The sequence below is a fragment of the Python bivittatus genome, unplaced genomic scaffold, assembly GCF_059951505.1.
Source record: "Python bivittatus isolate LINGU-HERP-01145 unplaced genomic scaffold, Pbiv_v1 ctg000220_np1212, whole genome shotgun sequence".
Classification (NCBI taxonomy): domain Eukaryota; kingdom Metazoa; phylum Chordata; class Lepidosauria; order Squamata; family Pythonidae; genus Python; species Python bivittatus.
In genome coordinates, this window is record NW_028277048.1 from 10629781 (window position 1) to 10655234 (window position 25454).

General features: G+C 44.7%; 2 protein-coding genes across 2 annotated transcripts in view; both read right to left on the bottom strand.

The window, feature by feature from the left end:
- LOC103052186 (caM kinase-like vesicle-associated protein) overlaps window positions 1–9588 on the bottom strand; it is a 34749-nt gene extending 25161 nt beyond the window's left edge. Inside the window, exon 1 of the mRNA XM_088137871.1 lies at window positions 9482–9588. The gene's annotated coding sequence lies outside the window, so the exon portion shown is untranslated. The remainder of the gene's footprint in view (window positions 1–9481) is intronic.
- A 7465-nt stretch (window positions 9589–17053) lies between these two features.
- The window catches only part of NDUFB11 (NADH:ubiquinone oxidoreductase subunit B11), a 47965-nt gene continuing 39564 nt past the window's right edge, over window positions 17054–25454 (bottom strand). The window contains exon 3 of the mRNA XM_088137873.1: window positions 17054–17234. Coding sequence (XP_087993999.1) covers window positions 17105–17234 — 130 coding nt within the window. The 3' untranslated portion in view covers window positions 17054–17104. The remainder of the gene's footprint in view (window positions 17235–25454) is intronic.

Below are 25454 nucleotides of genomic sequence, written 5' to 3' on the forward strand. Positions count from 1 at the left end.
TGTAAATTTCCCCTCTTCTTCCTCTACTCCAACAGAACTTCTGTTCTTGTACCAACTGTTCAACAAGAGGAAATTCAGTCCATAAAGGGTTTCTGATGGGAAAGACCACCCCCATTCTGTAAACTTCATTTGAAAAATATGATAAATATTAGCACTTCATTCTTTTTCTTCTCTTTTTCTTTAACTACAAAGAAAAATAAGCAAAATTCCTTCTGTGGCTGTCCCCACAGACTCCAAAGCAGAGACATACCATGATGATACTTCATACTAATAATAACAACTGGGTCAGAAGACAGAAGAAGATGAAAAAGAAGAGAAAAACGAGAGGGTACCAGCCTTCTGTAAAGGACAGGAAGCTTCAAACAGTTTATCAGGTAGAGAAGGACTCCAGAACATAACACATCTCCAGCTCTCAAGTGCCACTGAGAGGCTGAGTGAGGAGGCTGCCTTAGATGACAGCCTTGGACCTCTATTATGCACCCTCATATGACAGTAAATTGTCACTTGTTCATTTCTAAAGGAGGTGAAAGAAACCCTTTGGATTTTCAGTGCTGAAATGTCTCAGGCAGCCAGGAAAGCTTGGGGAAAACGGAGAATTTGGGCAGAATTCAGAAGGTATTGCAAAATACCTTTCTCATTATGGGAAACCTCAGAAACACAGAGCAGAAATCCAGAGAATTAGAAATTTAAGGAATAGAGATGGCTTAAAAGATTACACTGAGATTAGAAACATTTGACCACTGCCTTCATTCTGCCAGAAATCTGGCACAGTATTCTCTTATTGCTTTCTGGTGGAAAAACTGCAATCTGTGTCTGCATGAACTATTTATGTCCATCCTTTGTTGAAGAAGAAAGCTGGTTTCAGTTGCTCCATTGTCACAATGATAGCACAATGTTCTTATATATAAAATATCTGGAATCCCTTAGCATCCACAAGGAGGTGCCACCACACTGGCAGACAATTAGTTCATAGCTGCTTTGATACTACCGGGTTTGTGGTCTCTGACTGAAAAAGTATGCACACATGGGTAGGTGTGAGGGGATAGGCAACTTTGTCACTTTACGAGCAACAGAAGCCAGAGAGAAGGTGAAGTCATGGCTTGAAGGAACCTGAAGACAAGCAGCCGGGGTGGATTTGGAGAAATAATGTGGGAAGGCAGGTGGAAAAGAAAGATATCAATCCAGAGAGGAGATCAAAGTGACGTTTGGTGGGAGAATCCCCATCGGACCCAGAGAGCCATGGCTGCACTCCATGGGTGCAGCTACCTCCTTAGATGTGCACAAAATGTTATGGAAGTAGTTGCATATTCCATAGTAGCTGGGATAGATTCCATTGCCAAATTGGGGGTCTGACCTTCTTCTGTTATCCTGGCCCAAAGCAACAATCCTTCAGGCTGGTCTGAAGAAGCCTCCTCCTGCTGTCTGTCTCAACTTACAGCCCTACAAACCTGTTGCTGACAGAGAGTGCCTGGGGGAAGTTCTCCTAACCCTGTTATTGGTGCTTTAACCCCAAGAAAGCTGAGTGTTTCCATGGCAACCCACCAACTCGTTAGCAACACTGTCAGGTAACTTAATGGGCCACAATGGATGGGGAGCCCAGCTACGCCCTGCAAAAAACACATACACAGACAGAGATAGTATAGGAAACGTACACAGAGCACACAAGGATGCAACTGTAAACCTTGGGAGCCCTACAGCCAAGCCACTTCTGTTGTCATCTGGTTGAGTTACCAGTAGGTAACTCAATAAGGATGATGAATCACGCAATTGCAGTACTCAACTCCAGGGCCACAGGCCTGTGCATAGTCATGCCCAACACATGTGTGGCAAGACACACATCTGTATAATGTTCATCTGTGTCACAAGATGAACCCACACCACCAAATCACACTCAGTGGTACATGAACTGTAGGCTTGCAGTGGCAAAGGCAGTAAGACAAATGCCAAAGAAGGTCTCTTCCTGAAAAAGCCATTTGCATGCCAGAACAACCACACTCAGCTGCACAAGCCTGCTGTGTTGCGCACCTCTCGGCATACATGCCACTGTCCCCAGTGATGGGAATGCCCTGCTCATGTTTGCAGAATCACAAAGGGTACACTGCCGATGGAATGGCTTGCCTAAACTGCCCATCCTCACCAGGTACACCCAGAACCACCATAGTTTGCTACATTTTGGGGATTCTCCAGAAGGACTGATATTTGTTTGTTTTATAGTATTTGGATGAAGCCCTTATAGACTCTGAGTGGCTTGCCATTGTAAAAACACATCATAAAGAGATAATAAAACCTGACAGTGTAAAAACACAGCAGATACGCCTGGCCATAATGAAACATAACCACCAGAGGCATTATAGGGCAGTCATGAGCCAGCGAAGGATGGTCTTCACTTGAAAACAAGGACTGCTGAACATGTCCCAGCATCCACGAAAAAATATGTAATTGTAGCTCCCAAGGCTGGACAGCATACATTGAGCCAAGGCAATGCAGTTTATCCTTTCTACCCCTCGGATTCATGGCTTTCTTCCTACACCTACCCGTCATGCCATGAGCTCCCACCAGTATTTGTCCAGCGAGCCAAGTGTCAGGTTCAGCCCAAAGAACTCCACGAGACAGCGCAAATACGGTCCTGTTGCGTTTATTAGCTTCCACGTCAAGACAGAAATCTCTCCAGACTGAACCTCAGTTCCCAAGCCAGCCAGCCACAACACCGTGAATTCCTTAGCGTGGTGCCAGGCTCATCTTCTTAAACTTCCCACGCTCCTGTTGGGGACTAAGAAAACGCTTATCTCCCTGAGCGTGGCCTTCATAACACCATTCCATCACACCAAGGTAGTCTTATTCTGATTACAGAAAAGAGTAGCCACTTCCGGGGAGGCACGAAGGAAGCCGCAGAAAGCCATTTCTTTGAACTACTATGCACCATTCAAGAATTTCAGAGACCTGATAACTGGTAGGAGTCAGCCAGCCACCCACTCACCACTACCTCCAAACTACTGACTAAATATTTTTTCTCCTTGCCCTCCTTTTGGAGCAACTGATCTTGCTGACCCACTGTTTTAAAAATCCCACAGAGTTTTAAAAAGTGGTCCGTGCAAGTCTGGTTGCCTTGGCATTCGGTAGTCTTTGGGGGGGGGGACATCAAAGGCCTCTTTGGGCTCCCAAAAATCCAGCTAATGGCCCTTTGAAATAAGCACATGCTGCTTAAGGCAAACCAGCAAATGGTTTATCAGCCTGACCCCAAGTCAAGAGTCATTGTACCCTAAGCATATTAAATCCCATAAGCGGTGTCATTGCATCATCATCATCATCATCATCATCATCATCATCATCATCACAACCACCACCACCACCACCACCTAGCTCACTGCTGCAAGAAGATCACACAGACTAAATACAAACAACAGCATGACAAAGTAGCAACAATGGTGCACTGGAATATCTGCAAGAAATACCATTTGCCCATAAGCAAGAACTGGTGGGACCACAAAACAGACAAAGTAATAGAAAATGAAGAAGCTAAAGTGCTCTGGGACTTTAGAATTCAAACAGACAAGCACTTGCCACACAACACCCCAGACTTAACAATTGTTGATAAGAAAGACAAAAAAGTCTGGATTGTGGACATTGCAATACCTGGAGGCAGCAAAAGAGAAGAGAAAGAACTGGAGAAAATCACAAAATATAAAGACCTGCAAATAGAAGTAGAACGATTATGGCAAAAGAAAGCAAAGATAGTACCAATAGTTATAGGCACCTTAGGTGCAGTCCCAAAACATCTGGAACACCATTTGAAGACCATCAGCACTGACAAAATCACCATCAGTCAATTGCAAAAAACAGCTTTACTTGGAACAGCTTATTTCCTGCAACAATACCTTTAACACCATCTAACAACAACACCTGCCTATCCCAGGTCCTTGGGAAGGACTTGATAGGTGGATAAAAATGCCAAATCCAGTCTAAACATCTGGCTTACTGTGCGACCACCACCACCAATAATAAATTAAAAAAAAAAAACACTGCAAATCAGCCAGCTGAGAGAACAGCCTCAACTTGCCTAAAGGCAAGCAAAATTCAACCCCACTCCCCCCAAATTTCCCTTCCCTGCAGGAGAAACATATATTTGGAACCAAAACAGGGTAGTAGTTTTCCTGGATGTGTGGGCTTTAAAACTTGGAACAAAGATAGCACACATCAACAACTTACAGAGAGAGAATGCAGGGATTTTTACTTGATTCTCCTATATTTCAGTGCCTGATCCCCAGCTATGTTTGTTTTTGACAACAGGATAATCTTTCCCGTGAACTCATGGCATTACAGCAGCTAGCTCCAGCTTGGTGCCCTCCAAGTGTGTTGGGTTTCAACTCAATGTCATCCCTCATCAGCATCTCTGTTGTCCTGCTGATAGGGAATTATGGGAGTTGGTCCATCTAACCTGGAGGACACCAAGTCCTGGAAGGCTGCAATGGGAGGAAAAATAAACAAGGATCAAATCAAATAAACCTTGATTCATATTGGAATCCTTTGTCTTTGGCACTGATAACTTTGCCCAACCTGAATATTTGGGAGGGGGGTAGTAGTTTCAGATGGCTTCCATTTGAGCTAGAAGATCATGAGAAGTTGCATCCTAAACATGCAGGGCTCTTTAGGCATGAGATCAATGAAATAAAGTGCTTGAACTAATATCATACCTTTTTGTACAAAACTCAAGGGGAAAACAGAAGAGTTACCCTCAAACTCTTGTATCAGAGTGGTCCTTAAGCAGAGAAACCCAGCAAACAATGGAATTTTAAAAATTACATATGGGCATTTCAAGAGTCACAGCTCATTTCTCAGGACTCTTCCCTTTTTCTGCAGCTTGCTTTCAACTTCCTTCCTCTGTTCCTCGCCAGCATTTACAGCTAGCCAACCTTTTGTTTCAAATCTTTCCTTTCCTTTGCCATAAAATCACCAGATGGCCTTTTACAAACACCATATCTTAGATGGAAGGCAAACCATTGTTTCTGAGATCATTAAAACTTAGGTTTGCAAAGGTTTCAGTTCCTTCGTGCCCCTAGATTTCATTTGTTCCACAATGGCACCTAGTGAAAGAGGCTTTCGTCTTTTTTCAGGCAATAAAAAACCCTGTCAGATCTGTTTACCCCATGAACAAAACTGGTAATCTCTGTTTCAGACTTAAAGGAAATACAGGGCAGCAACAAGGTGTTCTGCTCCACATTTCAAAAGTTGTTCACCTTTCAGGGAAATTGTAATACTGATGATAAGAATTGCTGAGATAATAAATGTAAGGCACTTTTCACTTTCCAAAGTGATATTTAATGTCTACTGTTACTTCGCTACTGCTGTTATAACTACTATCATCTTGTTTATTATAGCTGTTTATATGTTATTTAAATGTTATTTAAACATATATGTTTATATGTTATTTTCAAATAACCATTCTGATTTCAGCCCAGCAGGGAAGTGAATCCCAGGAAAATCTATCCTGGAAATCCTTCCTGTCTGTTCTTGGTTTGTTAATCCTGTTAATCTTGGTTTGTTGACCCTTGTTAACCCCACTAACAAGTATTGGTACTCATGGTAGCCTACAGGAACAGCAGCAACTAAAAACTATGGAAGCTGGCTGAAATGGCTAGCCACTGCTGGCTAAGCTCATCTGCATTCAAAAGGGAAAGGTGGTGATAGTAGAGAAGCTGCCTCAGGAGAAGGCTAAAGTCATGAGGGATGCTGGGATCCCTGACTGATATAGCGTGGGGGGCAGCCCTCACTATGGGCTATGCAGAGTACAAAGCATGAGGTTTACGTAAATCAGTTCTTTTGTGTAGCTTTTCCTGAGCCCATGGATGGCCTTGCATCATCCTGTGCCCTGATTCACACATACATTCAAACCTCTCTGCATTTATTATTTTACCCTTGTTTGGCAACAAGATGTGTGAGCACTGTTGAAAAACATTTCCTTGGAGGAGCTAAAAAAGGGCACACTGGTGGGGGCTAGATCTACGATGCCCTAGTCACATATGCAAGAATAGTTAAACAGCCCCGAATGTTTTGAGAAACAGAACTGTTCATTCAATCCACACCATGGCTGAGTCTAATAACTCTCCCTCGCTTCACTGTCCCTCCCTGTTGTGGCCAGCAACCCAAAAAAAAAACACCCTCTGTAAGGAAGAGTCTCACATTCTCACTTTACTTTACTTTTTATTTATTTCTCACATTTATTTATTTCACACCAGAATCCAGCGATGCTATATGGAATGTGTGTTACTGGCCCCAGACACAGCCTCACGGTCGACCTTTCAGTTTAAGAAGAGATGTATCACTCACCGCTGAAGTGCGAACGCAACTGCACCAGGGCAGTTGACAGCCAGCCTTGTGCTGTTTTCAGCTGGACAAGATTGTCACAGGGGCAAATTCAAACATGGCACACAAAATGTGCAAGTTGCTACTGAGCAGAAATTTGCCAGGGTGAAACATGCCACAGCCCCTGCCAGCAGATAACACAGATGGGTCCTTGGGCAAAGAGAAATCCAGTGACCCCAGGCTAATTAGGAAATCAAACTGGGGTGGGCTGAGGGTGGGGAGCAAGGGAACAACCATGGAAGTATTACAGCTACAAATTGTGCTATGCTGTATTTGCTTAACCATGGTTAATGTCATAAACTATCATTGCCTGGCTTCCCCTAACTCTTTAAACCATAAACTGGGGCATACATACCTCAATGCTCAGTGCACACAACAGACCACCTCATAACTATGTGAACCTGGCCACTGTACCTTCTCATCATCCCTTGTGTTTTTTCTGATCACAACCCTCTGGTTCTGCCTGCTGGGCCTTGAATAAAACATGCCTCTTTGTTTCAGTTGAACAGATATGGATGCAACTAGGAAAATATTTAACCTGGTTGGGATAAAGGACTCCAACACAATCCTTTCATCACCACCAAAGAGGAAACAAGATACATGGAGGATGGGGAGGGGGTGAGAGAGGGGAAAGGAGGTAAAGCGAAATGTATTTTCACCTAGAGTGACAAAATAGCTCGAGCTGGCTTGAGTGTTAATGAGCTCACAGCTTACTTACTAAACACCAAGTCTAAATTCATTGCGCTCTCTGCAAGAGAGAGAAGAAACAAACCTGATCCTCTGCATGAAGGACCAGGGGCTTGCCCACGATCAAATAGAGAGTTGGAAGCTAGGCTAATGGCTTGGTTCCTGATCAGCTGAGCAGCACCCCTTTTGGCCATCCTTAATTTCAAGGAAATTATCTGCAGGGGTTGGTCCAATCTTTGCAGGCACAGTGAAGGCCACCAGAATTAAGTCTCTCCAAGGAACTACCCCCGGATTGCAAACCTGTGTGCCCATGAGAAGGAGGTCTTTACTTAGCTGAGATTAACTCTTTCTTAAATGACCTGTGCTGGACCTGAAGAACAAGGCTGAGTAGAATGTGCTTCCTAAGGAGAACTCTGCTGGATCAGACCAGCATCCCATTCCAGCCAGCACCACCATCCTGTTTCCTACTCGGCTGCTTCTGGGAAAGCTCTAAGCAGGGTGTGAAAAAAGTCTCCTCACACTGGTGTTTTCCAGCTCCTGGGATTGAGTGGTACTGTTGCTTCTGGCAGTAGGTTCCATAGCCACGGAGAGATCTCCTGTGCAAGCTGGGACCATGATGTTATCTTGTGGCCAGCAAATGCCATACATTAACTATGTAAGCAAATGCTCTGTTTTTCCTGCCCTGAATTGATTGCCAATTGGATTAACTCTTCTGCTATCATGGGAGGTATTATATGCATTCATTTGAGGAGGGAAGCAGGGAAATCTTATCTGTTCCAGAGTATCACCTGATTTTACTCTCTTTCTGAGCTGCGTTATTTTAATCTATGAATTTATAACATCTAATTGTGCAGCACACATAAGCAGGGCAGGCTTTTTCGCTCACATATGTGCGTAAATGCCCCGAGTTTGAACATCATTTCTGACACATCCACAGCAAGGTATTGTCCTATAATATTTCAATAACTTTTTAGTATACTTCATCAGCATGATTACAGGGAAAGATTTCTCTTTAATCCTGACCCAGAGATTTCAGTCAGTGGGGAATTTTGAGACAATAGAAGGGTAGGAAAATTAGACCTTTTAGCCTCTGGCATCCCCAAGCCTCATATTCTGCAACCAAAGAAGCTTCAGTTTGTAGGTTGTGCAATACACACATGGACAGACACCAATCAAAAACACAAATGCTCTTTGAATGAATCAATCAGATGTTATTTACGCACAACACAAATCCCATAGAGTATCAACTGAGTGGGAACAGACTCTCCGGAAGCTCTTGGGTCAATCAAATCTTTTGCCTTCATTGCAAAACAACATGATGGGGAGGAGAAGGTGAAAATGCAACTCAAAAGAAAGTCATGGGCTGTACAGGAGGATAGACAAAGAGGGCTTTTGATAAGAGGAATGGACAAGGAGTGTCAAGGAGATCAATTAGGAGTCTTCTAAAAGCGTCTTTCCCACAGTCATGAGGACTAGCTTTCTTGGATATCAAGTCCGTTGCCCCAATCTCAAAAGGGTCCCATCCCTGGCTGATGCCACAATGCCATTTTGTGGCAGTGGATCTGCAGGGGCCCCTGGGCCCTGGCAACAGCTATTCCAGGGACAGTCGTTTGGCAATTTGCAGTGAAAAGAAAGTAAGTGGTTTTCTGTGCAGAAGGGATCTGAAGGAAGTTGCCCCTATGGCTGTGGATGCACAAGGCACACACATCTAAGTCCAAAGATACCAACTAATTGCAGGGCAATCTAGCAGGAGCTATTACGCATGAACGAGCACATAGGAACACGCTGTTGCAGACATCCATGGATGAACGGACGCCTTTCACAGGCACAAAAGATTCATGATTTTATGGGTGTGCTTAAACATATACATATGGTCCACATTACATCAATCCTGGCCGTGTGTACCGAATAGCCAGTTTATAAGGTCTCTGCCTTTGTGAATGAGGTAGACGCTCAGATATAAGCTTGTTCAAAAGCCTTTAGCCTCTGAGTGCACCTAATGCACAAGATGAAGTATCACTGCCTGTGTATGCGTGATAAGTAAATTTCCTTTCTGTGAAATACTGCTCCCAGCCTCTTTTATTTACTGCTCACTTATACACACAGACACACTCACAGCTGCTCCCGGTCATCCCACCCTTCCCCGTACATGGTCATACTCTGCCCCCTTGTCCTAAAGATGCTCCTAAACTTTCTGGCCATCCAGTGTCAAGAAAATAATTATACTCATGCCGTTGTCCATCCAGCAGCACATGCCCTCCCTTTTCAAGATGAGCATCCACCCCACTTCTCCATTCCTGGATTGGATGCCATGGTACACCCACCTTATCCCCTTCTTGCTGCCTTCTGCCTCCCTTTGCCCACCCATCTGTGGATCCCCCTCCCCACCCTCGGCCCAAAGATCAAGCCCCCCCCCCTTTGTTCCCAATCCTACCTGGGGTGGAGCTGGGTGTCCCTCCCCCACCTGGGGCTGGCTGGCTGGCTGGCCACGTTACAGCTTGCCGCGGGGCACAGGATCGGCCGTTCGGGATGGCTCAGCCATGGCACGGAGTTGCCCGCCTCTGCGCTTCCTGGCAGAGTCTGAGCGCTGCCTGCGCTGGCAAAGAGCCCAAGCAGCGGAAGGCAGGAGCGGGAGGGAGCGGCGGCTGGGAGGGGGGACTGAGGGAAGCGAGACCCAGAGCCACGCGGAGAGGGAGAGCCCAGGGCTGGGGACGGGGGGTTGAGAGCGGCGTGTGGGGGCAGACCCTGGCAACGGCGGGCAAGCGTGCTTTTTTTCGGAGGCAGGGCTGGGTTCCCGCTCCCAAGTGCGCGGACGGGCGCGCAGAGACGCGCTGCCCTTTAGCCTCGCCTGCGCCTCACCTGCGCGGCGCGCTTTCGCCCGGCTTCTCTCCGCCGTCTGCTGGTGAGGAGTTGAGTGTGTTGGAGGAGACTCCCCGCCGAGCAGCATGGGCTTGCAAGCAGGCGCCAGTTTGCTCCTTATCCAGGCTGATCGACGGGCACAAGGGTCTCTTGAGGGGATGAGAAGTTGGAGCGCGGGCAGCCATAAAGCTTTCCCTGAGGAAACGGGCGTGGGTACGCGCGCGCGTAACACCCGCACACACAGTCGCCTGTTGCCCAGGCGGGCTCTGGAAGGCTCTGCCTTTACTTCGGGAGACGGGGATGAGCACAACTACGGCCAACTTCTAGGGGACCCGCCTATAGGCTTCTACCAAGCGCTCTCTTTTAAGGGGCGACTCAAAGATTTGTGGTCCGTTCAGGGTTTAATCCCTATACGTGAGAAATAAAAGCAGCTTTTCTACAGATCAGAAGGGCTGGCTGGTATAGTGTGGTGTGAAGTGCGCAGGCAAAATGCATTTATGTATTTGTTTGTTTATATGATGGCAGACTCCTTGGATTTGCTTCACTTTTCCTGGATGTGTGTGTGTGGCACAATGTATTTTGGATTACCTGGGTCAACATGCTGATAAGGTGAGGAGGGTTGACCCTTCAGGAATAATCATGCTAAAAAGAGCAGAAATTCACAGTCTTCAGCCTGCTCCTCCTCACAGGAACCAGAAAGGGGGAGTCAGATACAGGCAGGAATAGGATGGCAGGATGTAGAAATGGCAGGATCAAGGGCTGTAGATGGGGAATGAGATACATGAATGGCTGGACCAGACACTGGGTCGAAAGTTGGGATGCCCGGATGAGAGAAAAGGAATACGAAACAGGAGAATAAAAGGGTTTCTAAAACATCCACTATCTGACTTCCACGGGACTGGCTGTCATCACCTAACTGCGCATAAGCAATCATATGCATCCTAGCTGTGTGCATCCAAGCATTTTCTCCAACGTGTCGTTGTGTAAACAAGAACAGGGCATTTTAAATAGCTTAAAATTTGCATGGAGATATAATTCTGGGTACATGGGAAGCTGAATACACCTCTCCTGAATTCTGTTACTGCAATTGTGTAAGGTGTTCTTATGTCACTGTAAGTATAAATCGGTAGAACTGCACGTCTCATGATGTTCTTGTGTGTATCCACCAGGTTTCTTCAGAAGGAGGAGCACGCTCTATGTATTTCCTAAGGGGTGTCCAGACCTTTGTGCATTTGCCCCACAGAGTGTCTTAGGGTATCCTCCGTGTGAATGTGTCACTCATTAATCTGTTTCTGCAACATGAAGCTCCAGGGAGTTGAGAAACATTGCCCACCATGTCCTGCTTGGAGAATGGGTAAGGCCAGAGTCCTAAATTATAAATAAGGCCTAAATAAGGCCAGATCCCCAGCCCACAAGAATTAAAGGTTATTTGATTGTACTAATTCTCGGGGGGGGGGGTTGGTGGATGGGGAGTTCAGTAATAGGTAGCTGAGCTGAGTGATAATGAGAGCAGAGATCACTGGAGTGGAGGGTTGGGGTATGTTTGGGAGTCAGACACCATTAGCCATAGGCCCCCAAAGGATCAGGTCACTTTTGCTTTAAAGCCTCCGAGGGCTTAGTTCATGTTTTCCTTCTATTTCTATTCCATCCTATTTGCTTCTAAACAGAATGGGGATAAGAGTGCCTCACATGCTACCTGTCTTCCCTCACTGCAGACAGTGAAAACAGACTCACCCCCTAACCTTCAAGCAGCCCCCCATCATCTGCTATAAAAGCAGTACAGCTTTGCAACCATTAGTGACCGACACTGATCTCTGTATTAGGAAAAGCTAGAGCTGCTGATTTCTGAAGCTTAAGCTCCAACTGAAGACAGGAGTGCAAACAAGATTTTGTGCATGTGTGCGTGCGTGCGTGCATGTGGGTTTCAAAAGTGATTCTTTTTTTCCTGATCAACAGGGCATTCCAGTTAATAAGAACCACCACTTTGTACATTCAGTCACATCGTGCGGTAAGGTTTTGAATTGACTGTAGCCCAAGAAGCAGGAAAGATTGAGAAGTTACACAATTTTCGCCCCCACCTGAACAATAAGACCATCTCCCTGTCCATTAAGAAAACGAAGCCACGGTCATCACCAGCAGAAAGCTAAATTGCTAATGTTCTACATGTAATGAATATATGGTATTGCCTCTTCTGCAATTTGAACATTCTCATAATTTTTTTTCCCCATTTTGACTCTCCCTTATATATAAACCCCATTAAATCCACACACTTGTACATATAAGGTGTGATTGTAGAAGCACAAGGTTATGCATACACAACAGCATGTGGTTCAAACCTTTTCTCTTCTGAGAAATTTTCAGCTTTCCAACTCCGCAGTTTTCTGCCAAGGAGCATCCAGGCCCAACTCTGCTTCACTTCCAAGTTCAGACATGGGCCTACAAGCACTACCATCTGATTAATCCTGATTTATAGCGTAAACTACAGTGGATGAAATTCACATTACAGACAAACCCAAGTAAACCATATTATGGCTAAATGTATATGAATTTAGCCAATAGGTTGAAACATGGCCCCATCTGTAGGTCTATACCAGGTATATGCAACATGATACCCTCAAGTCAGATGCTGTTGGCCATGCTGAATAAGAGCATTATGGGAACTGTAATCCAAAACATCTGCAATGCACCTACTTCAGTGAGATGTACAGGACTGCCAAAGCACTTCAGAGTTTTGGGCAGGCTTCTTCCCTAAGCTGTATCTCAAAATCTTTAGGGTTTGGATATCTATAAAACAAGGTTATTAACTGGCAAATTGCCAGATTTTGGTTGAGACATTAACAAAAATAATGCAAAGATCTGATTCAAAGAACGAGACATTTAAAAAGAGGTCAGGATGACTAAGTTTTCAACTAGCCACTTCAGCTGTGATTGAAATGTGAAACGTTTATTAGAAACCTAATAGCAAGGCATTTTTCTGGCCAATGGGCAATTTGACTGATGACTCGGACAAAGGGCACCTCTTTTGCAATCACATTCTTTATTTTCTGCATTGTCTCTGCTTTTTCTACACTGGGGCAGTATACATGATTTCCCAATGTATGCCATCTCAACTGTGAGACAATGTCATACCAACACAGTGACTTGACATTTTACACCATCAAGATATTGAAAGGACAACATGGATAGTGGGGAGAGACCTTGAAGAAAGGCAGACTGATGATGCAGAGGGACTCTTCTTGGGGTACCAAAGCAGAGGCCATGGGTATCCTTGTCCCATGAGCCTCTTTTTTGTGTCCTCCAGGCTCTGCCCACCATTCTTGTTTTGAGATTGGCCATGCCACTATAGCAGCCATTTTGCTAATGGGCAAGCACCCTTATTCATGGCAGTCATAGCATCTGCAGAAGATTCTTAAAATGTGCCCACTGGCCCTAAGTTAAGAATCCTGGCGCAGTGCATACATCGACTCAATCTCCCATGACTACAGATCAGGATTTGTTCAAAATCCAAACACTGGTCTAATGGTATGAGAGGTTTAAAACTCCTCTGCCCACTTTCATTTACCCCATCAGCAACAGCTTTGAGCCTTCTCACTTCTTCAGAAGACCCTCTCGCATGACCAAGCAATACGTAACAGGGAACACAATCACTTCTGTGAACCCCCAGGCCAAATTAGCTTCTCTCTCCCTTTCCTTCACCCACCCCCCACCCCCGTCCCTAGATTTAACTCACAACCTCCATATGTCTGTCTGCCACACATTGGAAAGGATGCAGCCACCTTTGGGGCGGGCCTAGCAGTGCAGCCGTCTACAAAGCTTCAGCAGGTTGGCAAGATGAAATCACAGCTCTGCCTTGGCTGTGAATGGAGATTAGCACCATTTGCTGAATGGGAACAGCTGTGCCTGAATTAGGAACTGCTATTCCCAGGGAAAGCGTAGAAAACCCTGGTGAAAAGCTAAGAAGGTGAAATTAGGATGCCTGGGTTCCAGCCACAGCTGAGAGGGGAGAAAAAGCGAACTTGAGCACATGGCAGGGCTGGAATTGGGGGAACCCTTTCTGCTCATCTTCCGGAGCTAAAAGAGGTGGGGCAGAGAGAGTGGGAAGGCAGTGGACTCAAAGCGCTGCCTGCTGCACTCCCACGGCTGCTTGCTTGTGAAGCACATGTGTGTGTGCGCGAGCGCAGGCATACATGTGAGTCATAGCTGCTCTTTGAGACACAGTTTCTCTCCTCTCCCTCCACCAGGCGGGCAGCTTCTCATCCCTGCTCTAAACCTAAGTTGCACAACTCAAGGGAGACTCTATTAGGCATGGTATAATCCAGAGAGGCAACACTCTTTCAGGCTGCTAGTGAGAAGAAAATACACAAGGAATGCTGTGTGTGTGTATGTATGTGAAACAGGCAGAGGGCATCTCACCTAGCCAGGTTTAAATAAGCCCAAGTCCATGGTTTACACAACACAAGAACTGCTCAGACAACCTGCTAAGTCAAAACTAACCCAGCCACTGAATCTGGATCAAGGCAGGATGTGTGGGTGCAACTAAAGCTTGATGACTGGTTGTGACTACTTTTCCCATACATAATAGGCAGAAATGGTGTTTCTTTTCCTTTCTTTTTGAAAAGCAGCTGGTAGGAGGCTTGACTTACCAGAACCAGCTGGCAGAGGGTTATCCAATATGTTTTGTCTCCCCTTATTTCCAAGTCTTTTCTGAAGCAGCCCCCAGTGTCTGAAACTGGCCTTGCCTGTATTCTGAAAAAGAGTTTTAAGCAGGATGCAGAAGAAATCCAGGAATAGAGAAAGAAGTTCATGGTAACTTCCATCAGCCCCCGCCAGCATGGCCAGTGGTCAGAAATGATGGGAGTTGGAGTCCAATACTATCATTCTCACTTTTCTCCAGTAGAGTGAGAGGGGAGAAAATAAAGTTATGGGGTCACCGTGCCCATCTAAACCCTTAAATAATTGTGCTCCTTTTCAACTTCAGCCACTAAATATTTCAATCCTGTGAAGAGACAGCCCTGCTGTTTCTTTTTGCTTCACCTCTTCAATGAAAAAAAAAAGGGGGGGTGCACAGCAACAGTCTCTCTCTGTTCCTTTCTATCAAAGAAAGGCCCAGCCGGGATGACAAAAGCATCTCTGGCAAAATGATAAGAAAACTTTCCTAAAGAATCTAACACAAAAGCTGCAGTGGCAAGTGGGCAATATAAATGCACCTCAAAAGCCTTACTTTCAGAACATCTGTATTTTATTTGAGTTACATCCCACCTTTCATTCAGGAAGTCAAGGGGGTGTATGCCACACTCCCTCCTCCTCTTATTCTCCCTCACAGCAACAAAGGTGGGGCCGAGAGTGACTGGCCTGAACCACCAGTGAGCTTCCATGGGTGAGGATGGACCAGAACCTGGGCATCCCCACTCTTAGTCCATCCCTTTACCCCCTAAATCACCCTGCCTCTCCTTTGTATTGGCTGCCACAGCCCTGACGAGTCCTAAGTTCTGGTACAATGCAGGATCCTTTGCCTGGTTCTCACCACATGGAAGCTGCTGCCCAGAAAGGCTAGACCTTTTCAAGGTAAGTCCCTTGAGAGGCTATAATTATTAGCACCCAGGGAGGGACTATCAATGGAGTTTTGCAGTTGCATTGTAAGAAAGAAATAACAGCATCTCCCACAATGGACACAGGGTTCCTCGTTCAAAGTGAGGGAAGAGCAATGTAAAGTGGGAATCACAACACCCTTGATTTTTAAAACGTAAATATGACACAAGCATTTTCAAGGGAAATCTCTAAACAGGGCCCAGAAATCTCTCTCTCTCCAATGTCTAAATAGGAGCTGTTCCTTTTGATGGTGCCTCTCCTTCCATAACAGGGCTCCTATGTGTTTCCAAAAACATGTGCAGCAGACAAAAATCCAACAGAAACAACAGAATGCAAACAACGTAACAGCATAGCTGTTGCATTTCTGCTTAACACACTCCTACAAAGACCTAGTAGCACTGCCAGAAGGATTAATCTGATGGCAGTACCAATAACTGTGCACAATACATGCATTCTTATGTGGCCAACAAATTGATCAAATTCCAACGTGAGGGAAAAGGTACAATGCCAGGGCCCTGGAGAACTAGATTCCAGGCTTCCTGACAGTAAAATGACCATACTGGATTGGCTGGATACCAGGTAGGCACTGTAGACAGGAGGAGTAAGTTGAGCTACGGCAAAAATGGGCAGAGATAGATAGATAGATAGATAGATAGATAGATAGATAGATAGATAGATAGACAGACAGACAGACAGACAGACAGACAGACAGACAGATAGATAGATAGATATAATCTATTCAGCCTCCACTGCAAGACACCAGGCAGGGCCATCTGCTCAGGCTGCAATTTTGCCTGGGATTGGATGGTGCTGCCAAATTTTACTAGATTCTTAATAGCGTTAAGGAGAAGCCTGGCAGAAATCCCTCCATTATCCTTCCCAAGAAAATATAGCTAGAATTTTCAACTCTGATGTTTTCCCCCTTTTTCAGTTCTGGAGTCTGTTGGTAATATACTGCACCTGCCAGCATCTTGGTTCAATTTCTTTTCTCACCTTGGAAGGCCTCGTGCATACAGTTCCTGCTCCAGTACTGCAGGTAGGATAATGACACTTACTACTAAAAGTACTAAACTGCAACCCCTTATAGACTTTTTGCATGAAACAGAAAAAAATGAGCTTATGTTTTCTCGTTTTGATGATTAGACAGGATTGATTATAGAAAGAAGAGAATCATGTTGTAACCATAGAGTAAGAGGTTTATAATTGTAACAGTTGTAAAGAAGATTGGAAGCTACTTCTTTGTATCTTTTTTCTTTCTTTTCAATTTTCCTTTTCCTTTCTTGTACTTTTAGCTTTCTCTTTTCTTTTTCTTACTTTATATTAGTTTGTATTCGTTTTTTAATCTTCCTTTAATAAAATTATATGTATAGATATAAAAATAAAAGTAGGTATGGAAGGGAAAAGCAGTGACTCCCCGGCCCCAGGAAAGCATCTCAAGAGCAGTGACGTCTGGCCTGCTTCGTAGTGTAAGAAAGCCACTTCTTTCAAGTAGCTGAGTCTCTTTCACTCGAGCCCCGCAGAGAGAGAAAGAGACAAGTAAGAGAACGCTGGCAGCAAGAACAGATATCTTGGAGGTTTATTTTCAGCACAGAGGCAAACATTAAAGTGATCATTCCTCTTCCTCAGGGGGCAGCACAATCTTGCTAGGGTCGTAGTAATCAGAGGTAAGGATGGGCAACCCTTGTTCTGTTCGCTCCTTAATTTTTCGTTCAGCTTCCCGGCGAGCCCAATGAAACATCCTACAGGGAAAAGAGAGAGAAAATCTGAGTAAATTATCAAGAAATGTCATCTGGAAGTGATGTAGATGACTCAAATGAACCTTTGATCCTGCTCCAGGAAAAACAGCAACAAGAACTCCTAGGTATCAATCTGCAGAGGTGAGTAGAGAAACAAGATATATACTGGGTGATACACATGGTCCAGCTAGAACATTTCTAAAAAATTAGAACTTGCATTACAGAAATGTTCTTTATTTCATACTGATGCAAATATGCTTATTACATCATTTGTTAAGCTGTATGCTTTGAATGGAATCAGTATTTTTGCTGTTACGGATAAGACAGGGAGAAATTGCAGAATTTGTGTTTCTTTGGAAGGAGGGAAAATAGAATAATAGAAAAGCTACATTAGAATTTCCCAGAAAGAGAGGAATGGCCAGGCTGTGTGCAGAAATCCATTCCTCAAAGCACAGATCTTTTATGACTCTGAGGACTAGAAGAAACTTGATTAAACTAAAGCTGCTCAGGACACAGAATTTAGCTTAGCCAGACTGAAGCCAAGTGTGCTCATGTCCTCAGATCAAAAAGATATAAAGAACCTTTAAAGGAACAGAAATACCACGTAGCTCTCATACTGACCCACCCAAGTCCCACCACCTCCCAAGGACATGTTTTCTTCCTTGCTCTCTCTTACGCAGCACCCTCTAGCAGTGCTTTTAAGGAGCACTCCCAGCTGTTTTGTCTGTAGCATCTTTGACATGCCATCAGCAGATGAAGTTAAGAGTATGAACCCAATCAAAGCTACAGCATTAATTACACTGTGCTGAGATCTGCTTGCCTTAATTAGTGCTTCATCAAGGAGTCACCAACCTGCTGCTTAGCTAGCAGGAATGAAGACACAAACTCCTTTTTTGCACAGTTCTATTCTGCTTCAGTTTGTGGGACTTTGGGAAGAGCCTCCCACAGAGAGAACAAGATCATAAGGATGTGGAAGGGGAGATATCAAGTTTGTTTTCCATTAATTCCATCCATCCAAGCATTTTCCTTTTACTATTTGGACCATTCCAAATCACTTGATCCTTAGAGCTTCCTGCTTGAACTTAATCAGTGCCACCAGAAAGAGTGTGAGTCTGACATGCCCAAGTGGCTAATTTGAGCCACACAATTTATATGTATATATTACATAAATAAAATCCAAAGAGCCTGCCATCTGCTTTCATGAATTAGAAAGCAGTAATGGGGCCTGGCCTAGTTTACAAATGCCTGCTGTTATTTCCATCTCTCCTTCAAGTGGAAAAGCAGGAAGTCAGGCAACTTCAACAGAAAGAGGGAGGGAGAATGCTTTACATTCTTCCATCTTGGATAGCACACTATTCTAGTACAGACAAAACCAACTCTAAGCCAGGGTCTATCCATTTTTCTTCTCAACACTTCATCTCCCCAACCCAGTCAGAAACCCTCCTTGAGCATGCCAGTAAACAAATCTCACACACAATTCACAGTGAATTCAGTCTACTAAGAACTAAATGCATCAGGACTGTCTAACTGGCACATGGCTCAAAACCCTGTCATGGGAGAAAAATTTCCAGTCATCGCAGGCTCCCCCCATTCCCTTCAGTCAGCCAACTGGCAGAATGGGGATCATGTCATAAAGGCAAAGGACCCTTATCCTGCTTCTGCTACCTTCGTACCTTCAACCTTGGTGTGTAGCTCCAACTTTAATATATCCCCTTTCTGCGGCAGAATCCTCTTCTGCCCTACAGCTTTCAATTTCTCACCCAACTTTGCTATGTCACCTTCCTTGAGGGATTCTCCAGCTTGGCCTAAACCCAGGTTTCCCAGCAAGATGGGTGGCGATGCCAGGGTGCCTGCAGAAATCTCTTACTGGTGTATAAGGGTTAAGAACGCCCAGTTTAACTATAGTTAACCTGTAGTTAAAAATGGAGCCTACTGTACCAAAATTCAAGTGAAATACACAATGATTTGAGTTAAATACACAATGGCTTGAGTTCATTACAGTACTTATACAGTATTATACAATAATACTTTTCTGGCTTACATACAAATCTGACTTAAGGACAGACCTTGGGAACGGAACTTGTTCTTAAACTGGGGACTGCCTGTATTAGAGGCTCCCTGCTTCACATATGTTTTGCTTTGCATGTCAGCCCATCTTGTGCCCTGCCCCCACAACTTGCTCTCAGCATGCTAAATATGCCCAGTGGCCAATAAAGCTGGAAGACATGAGTACTTATTCCTTGAGAGCCCCAGCTTAACAGGAAGGGTTTGACAACAGTTAGCATTACGGAAAGGGTGGAAACTGATTTTGGGGGCATCTGATTTTGCTCTGGCTTTGCACAATGTGTGGACCTAGCCACTGCGGTTTTGCAAACTATAGTTTGTAATTCAGCATTACATGTGAACCAGAATGATATGATTTGTCAGCAAATCAAGGTTCAAACCATGGTTTACCAAATGGCAGACAAACCTTTGGTGGTGGGGACAGTTAGCATTTGGGGGGGGTTGTAAAGGCACAATGGGTGGGACAATGATACAAAATAGGCTGAAATTTTCATTTTTTAAATCATTTTTTGGTGGGAGTAGTTGCTACTCATTTTTAACTACCTGAAGCTTCTTTAAGGGCTTGTGCTACCATTTTTATATGTTGCATGCCTTAAAATAGCAGAAAACTATATTATTAATTTTTAGCAATCATGCCTCTGAAATTCAGTAGCAGTTGACAGGATCTCTATGGGGATGCATGAGATACCTAAGGGCAAAACGCAAAGCCAGCTGCTCTCTCTTCATGACCAGGCTGTACCTTTAGATTGGCAAATATCAACCCTTCGAGGCTGACCGGATCAGGAAACACACTCTATGGGAAGGCCAGAACTCTACTTTATTAAGATAGGCTATAATAACAGAATCTTGGCAGTCTTCTCCTCCCCTCCATCTTATACTCCAGGGAGTCAGGGAGGAGCCGGCTGGAGTCTCTTCTTAATACTCTCTCCCTTCCCAGGTCTTAAGGAATGATTCTGTCTTCTTCGTTTCCATAGTCGTTTCTGAGTATCTGTTTCAAGGTCATCCCCGTGGCTCCCTAGGCCGAAGAAGGTGCAGTGTTCTGCAGACTTCTCTAGGAAACTCACCGAGCACATGCTGCCAATACCGGCATTTCTCCCCCCCCCTTTTTTTAACCAATTTGAGCATAAAAGGCATTCTGTTTAATCAAGCCAAGTCAGCCCAACTGACTGGGTCATGCAGTGGCCAACCAAATGCAGTCGGGAAGCTCAGAGATGGGAAAGCACAAAGCCTCTTCCGTTGCTGCTTCTTAGCTGTTGGTGTTTAAGGGGAGTCCAGTCGGGAGCTTTTTTTCTTTCATTAGCATTCTGGGGGGGAAAAAGTAAGTTTATGCTTGAACTGTTTTTACTGTAACATTGAGTACTAGATGGTTGGTTTCTACTGATACTCTTTACCTTAAATGGAAACCTCAGAATAGCAAGACTGAAATGTGAGCAGCTATTCCAACCTTCAGTCAACTACTTACTTACTTACTTATTTATTTATTTATTTATTTATTTGTGAATCATGCTATCTTTATACCTTTCTGCCTGCTCTCAAAGCAACCACGACTCTCTCTCCAAGGAAAGGCTAGTGCAAACCAACCCTCCCCAGCCTGTTGGCTCCAGATGTATTTGATTTCAACTCCCATTATACTTAGCCCACAGAGATTAGGGAAATTGCAGTCCAACACAGCTAGAGGGTGCCCGGTTGAGGAAGGTGGATAGACAGCCATAGGTAGCCCAGATCGTATGTGGGGAAAGAATAAACCCTCCACTCCCAGCAGAGGGCACTGTGGGAAACATTTTGGCTATTCTAGAAGACAGATGCAAAAGAAGGGCATTATTAGAGCATCAGCATTTTGCACTGGGCTGATCAGTTGTGCAATATAAATATATGTTAATATGTATCCCCCATCCATGCTGCACTGCTTCTGGAGGAGAGGTGCTTTTTCAAGACAAAGCAGTCTGTTCTACCAACACCAATGAGTTGGAAGGAGGGGTGAGAAGGCAGGGAGCGCTCTTCCAAATATGAGGCCTGATGTTCTGCACCCTAGAACAGCAGTGCCAAACCCTGGCCTACAGCAACTTTAATTATTATTCCTCATTCTGCAATGACAGAAGATCTGCCTCGTCAGCTCATTAAGCAGAATATTAACGGGCTGGTAGTAAGCGTTCATCTGAAGCCCTCCGGTAGACAAATGGGACTGCAGTAATTCCACAGATTACGAAAGTAGCTGGACCAATGAGCAGCTGGTGTACACAGAAAGGAATCAGGGACCGTGGCAGAGAGACTTTTATGGGGTAGGGGAAACGCATCTATGGGAAGAAGGCTGTTAAGAGAGAAGGAATGTAGAGTGGGAGTCTCATTGATCAGCAAGAGCCTTCCAAAGGAAAGGAAAACAGAAGCCAGACAGTAGGAAGTTCCAAAGGGCAGACTAAAAAGATCAGACTACTTCCCCCATTCTCCCCTGTCAGTCAATACAATGATTGATGCCCCTTATGAGCACTGAAATTCATATTAAAAATGTACCAAGTACTAATGAAGCGTGCTATCTCACACTCAGGAGAGATGCAGAACATGCAGAAGCAAAATGAGACCCGGCACACAGAGGAGAGCTTCAACATGGCCCAAGGGCTAGGGCAATATTCAAAGGCACGCCAGACTAGGGGCCAAAGCAGCCCTCAGCCACCAGCAAGCCTGAATCAGATCAGGCCTCATGACTCAGTTTGCTGTCTGTAAAACAGAAGAGTACCCTCCCCTCTCTTGTGAGCTGTTCTGAGGAAACACAACCCGGAGGGTCCTGCAAATCCAGATAATTGTATCAGAAGAGCAGAACTTCTCATCCCAGCATGTGTTTTTCTCTCTTCCTTCCTCACCATACCCTCTCCAAAAGCTGGAAGCCCAATTCCCTGTGCCCCCCCCCCCATCTCCTAAACTCAGGCAGCCAGAGATGCTTGCTTGCAGCAGTGTTCATTTCTCTGGCTCCCCAAAGGCCTCACTAATGAGACCCCCATCAATTAGAGATAAGTTACGTCTCACAATCAGACACCTCCCCAGAACACAGAAGGGAGCCAGCTGTCCTCTTCACTGATATTCAAAGCACTCCAGACAGGGAGATGTCCTCCAGCCTTTTGCCAAGCCCCCTCCCATTTATGTGTGTCTGGGTCAGGGACAGCCGGAGTAAAAGTCAGACTATTGGACCAGCATTCTTCTCATCATCTGAATCAGATGCCTGCAGAATTCAGAAGGTTATATGTCAGGGAGAGGATGGAGACCGAGATCCTGAAGAAGAGATACACAGCTGAGCCCCAGAACTGTGGTTGTCATAACTGGGCAAAAAATTTCCTCTCATCCTTCGGTGTTTTTTCACAGCAAGCAGCAATCACAAGAAAGGATCCTTCATGTGTAGAGGCAAGTGCAAGTTACTGCAGCAAATACTCTAGGCTACCTATTACATCTCCAAGCAGCCCTGACTATGGATTTTTTTTCCCATAGGGTTCCTAGCCTTCACTGTTGCAGGAAAGATAGAATTGTATTTCGCTCAGAAGCAAAACTCCTGTGTTTGACTTACCTCCTAACTCTCCCTTGAATCCTTAAACTCATTTGTGGCAGGGGACCCTCAATCTCCCCAAAATATCATTTGCCTTTCCCTTCTATTGTATCATTTTGCAATTAGAGCAGAATACTTAGCATTAGTACTAGGCAGAGGAAGAGAGACTGCGCTACTGAGCCAAAATTTGATGAACTCACATGCAGTTTGCTCAATATTACCCAGCATTCATTAAAATCTGTCTGGGCTTGCTGAATCTAGCTTCCTCCGCCCTTATTACTGCTTTCTGAGTTCTGACTTGAAGCAGGTGAATGTGAATCTCCATGGTCAGTAGCAATGGCAGAGTACTGTACGATGTTTCACAGAGAAGGAGAACAAAGGCAATTCCTTTTGAACTCTCTACCCCCTCTCTCAGCTGCTTTTTTTTTACTTGGTTTAACAAGCACATCTCTTAATCCCCAGCTGGGAGAAGTCATTCGGATGGTGATGAGGATGTACGTATGTATGTATGATGTAGGTATAAGACATAAATTACAGGGAACAACTGGATATGGAATAGAGGTTGCTTCTTCTCCTAATTTTTTGCTTTACTGATCAAAAAGCATACAAGGAAGGCAGGCAGTGACCTGGAACAGGAGTGGTCAGGGTCTAAGAATTAGCCATAAGGATAAGAGCACAGAGAAATAAGATGGCAGTAGGAAAAAAAGGGAAGGCAAAACTGGAATGGTCCAGGAAAAAACAGCAGAAAAGAAAACGGTTTTATGAAAGCAGAAGTAAACCCAGAACGATGAAAAATGTGGAAGGAATTGCTGCAGAGAGAGGCAGCAAGAAAAGATGAAAGGGTGGGATGGGGGCGGGGGGAGGAAGAAGAGAGAAAGAGTCTCCACCAGTCAGAAAAGATGAAAGCCAGGAAGAATCAACCCTGAAGTCTTGCTGCTGGCTTAACATTGTGTATCTGCGGTCAGAGAAGTAGTTCAGCACAGGTCACAACAGTGTGGATAAGACTGCACACCCAGTGCCAATTTTAAGAACACACACACACACACAAACACACAAACACACTTCTCTGATATACAGTATATTTAACTGGAATTTTGCATCAAGACAGCAGATAGAGTATGTTCAGACGAGATCAATTCTGCAAAATGCAGAATTGCTCATTATGTACAATGTATTCTACCTTATTATATGTCCCAAAACCTACACAGAACATCCTATTCCTCTGTTACCTGGAATTTTGGTTTAGCCAAACTTTACTTCTTGATTTTTGAAAGCATACATGCTCAGGCTGGGCTGGGCGAATAATGGACACTGTATTTTTTTTTACTTGGTTTAACAAGCTGAAGAAGATTGATCTGTAAAGCTGGTGTTGTGCATATGCGCCTTTCAGCTGAAGCTAAAAAATAATCAAATGCACCCTGTGATCTGATACATACATCACATTAAATTATGTTCTGTTTAACCATGACTTATTACCTGCCAGAGTTAATATAACATGCTAGACCAAAACTAAGCATGACTCTGGGTTGGCTTAATCAGTACCAATTTCTACATTACAGATGGAGGATTATATTTATTTATCGTATTTATATAGCTGCCCATCTCACACACAGTGACTCTGGGTGGCATACAACAATTAAAAAGAATAAATACATAAATCCCTTAACACTGATAGCTGGAAAGCACACTTGAGTATTGCTTGCAGTATAGCAAGCTGCAACCCTCCCCCTCTGAACTCCCTGCTAATCTGCATCTCCCTCATTCAAACCAAACCTAAACCCTGAACAAGATTTGGAAGCAAAACGGCTAAGGAAGAGAGAACTGAGTAAGTGGGCTCTTGTGTTGCTCCCAAAGGAACACAGCGCCTAGAAGATGGGAGGAACAGCACCAGCCACCAAGGCTCCTGAATCCCTTTCTCGGTGCAAAAGGTGGGAGCAAAGCTCGGCTTGTTAATGAGGTACCTCTGCAGGCCCTATCGCATGGGAACAGGAGCGATGCAAGCTGCTTCTGATCAGAAGGGTCTGTGTGCGTCAGCAGTGGAGCCAGGCTTCAGCCTGCCCCTCCTTGCCAGCCAAAACAACACGCTTCCCAGTTCTGGGCCTTGGTCTATCTATATCCCATAAGCTATATATACATACGCACACCTAGCACCAGCTGGTGCACCCCCAAAATAACTCCTCGCAGCTCTGAGCTGCAGTGAATTTCCACAACTCCCCTTCTAAATAGGTTATCTTGCCTGAAAACAAATCCTTTCATACAGCTAGGCAGGACTCAAGGCTGTGCTTGGAAGAGACACTGAAAAGATTCCGATACGGGGAGAAAGATGGGAGGAAGAACTGACATATGCTTGGGAGGGATGCTTTTACACAGAGCATCACAAGGGCTTTAAGAGAGAGAAGGGGGAGGGTTGGCAGTTGATGCCGAACCCCAAAGCTGTGCTCTAACCAGAGGTACATCTTCTAGTTCCTGTCTGTACATATTTCCAAATTTACTGCTTTGAGATACAAGCAAGTTGAGTCCATTAATCATGCTCATCATTTGGCATCCTGAGAAATGCAGCTTCCTTTACAACAGTCAGAAGCCTTTTATCAGCCTTCACGGGTTGCAGAAAAATGATCTGCGGTTGTGCA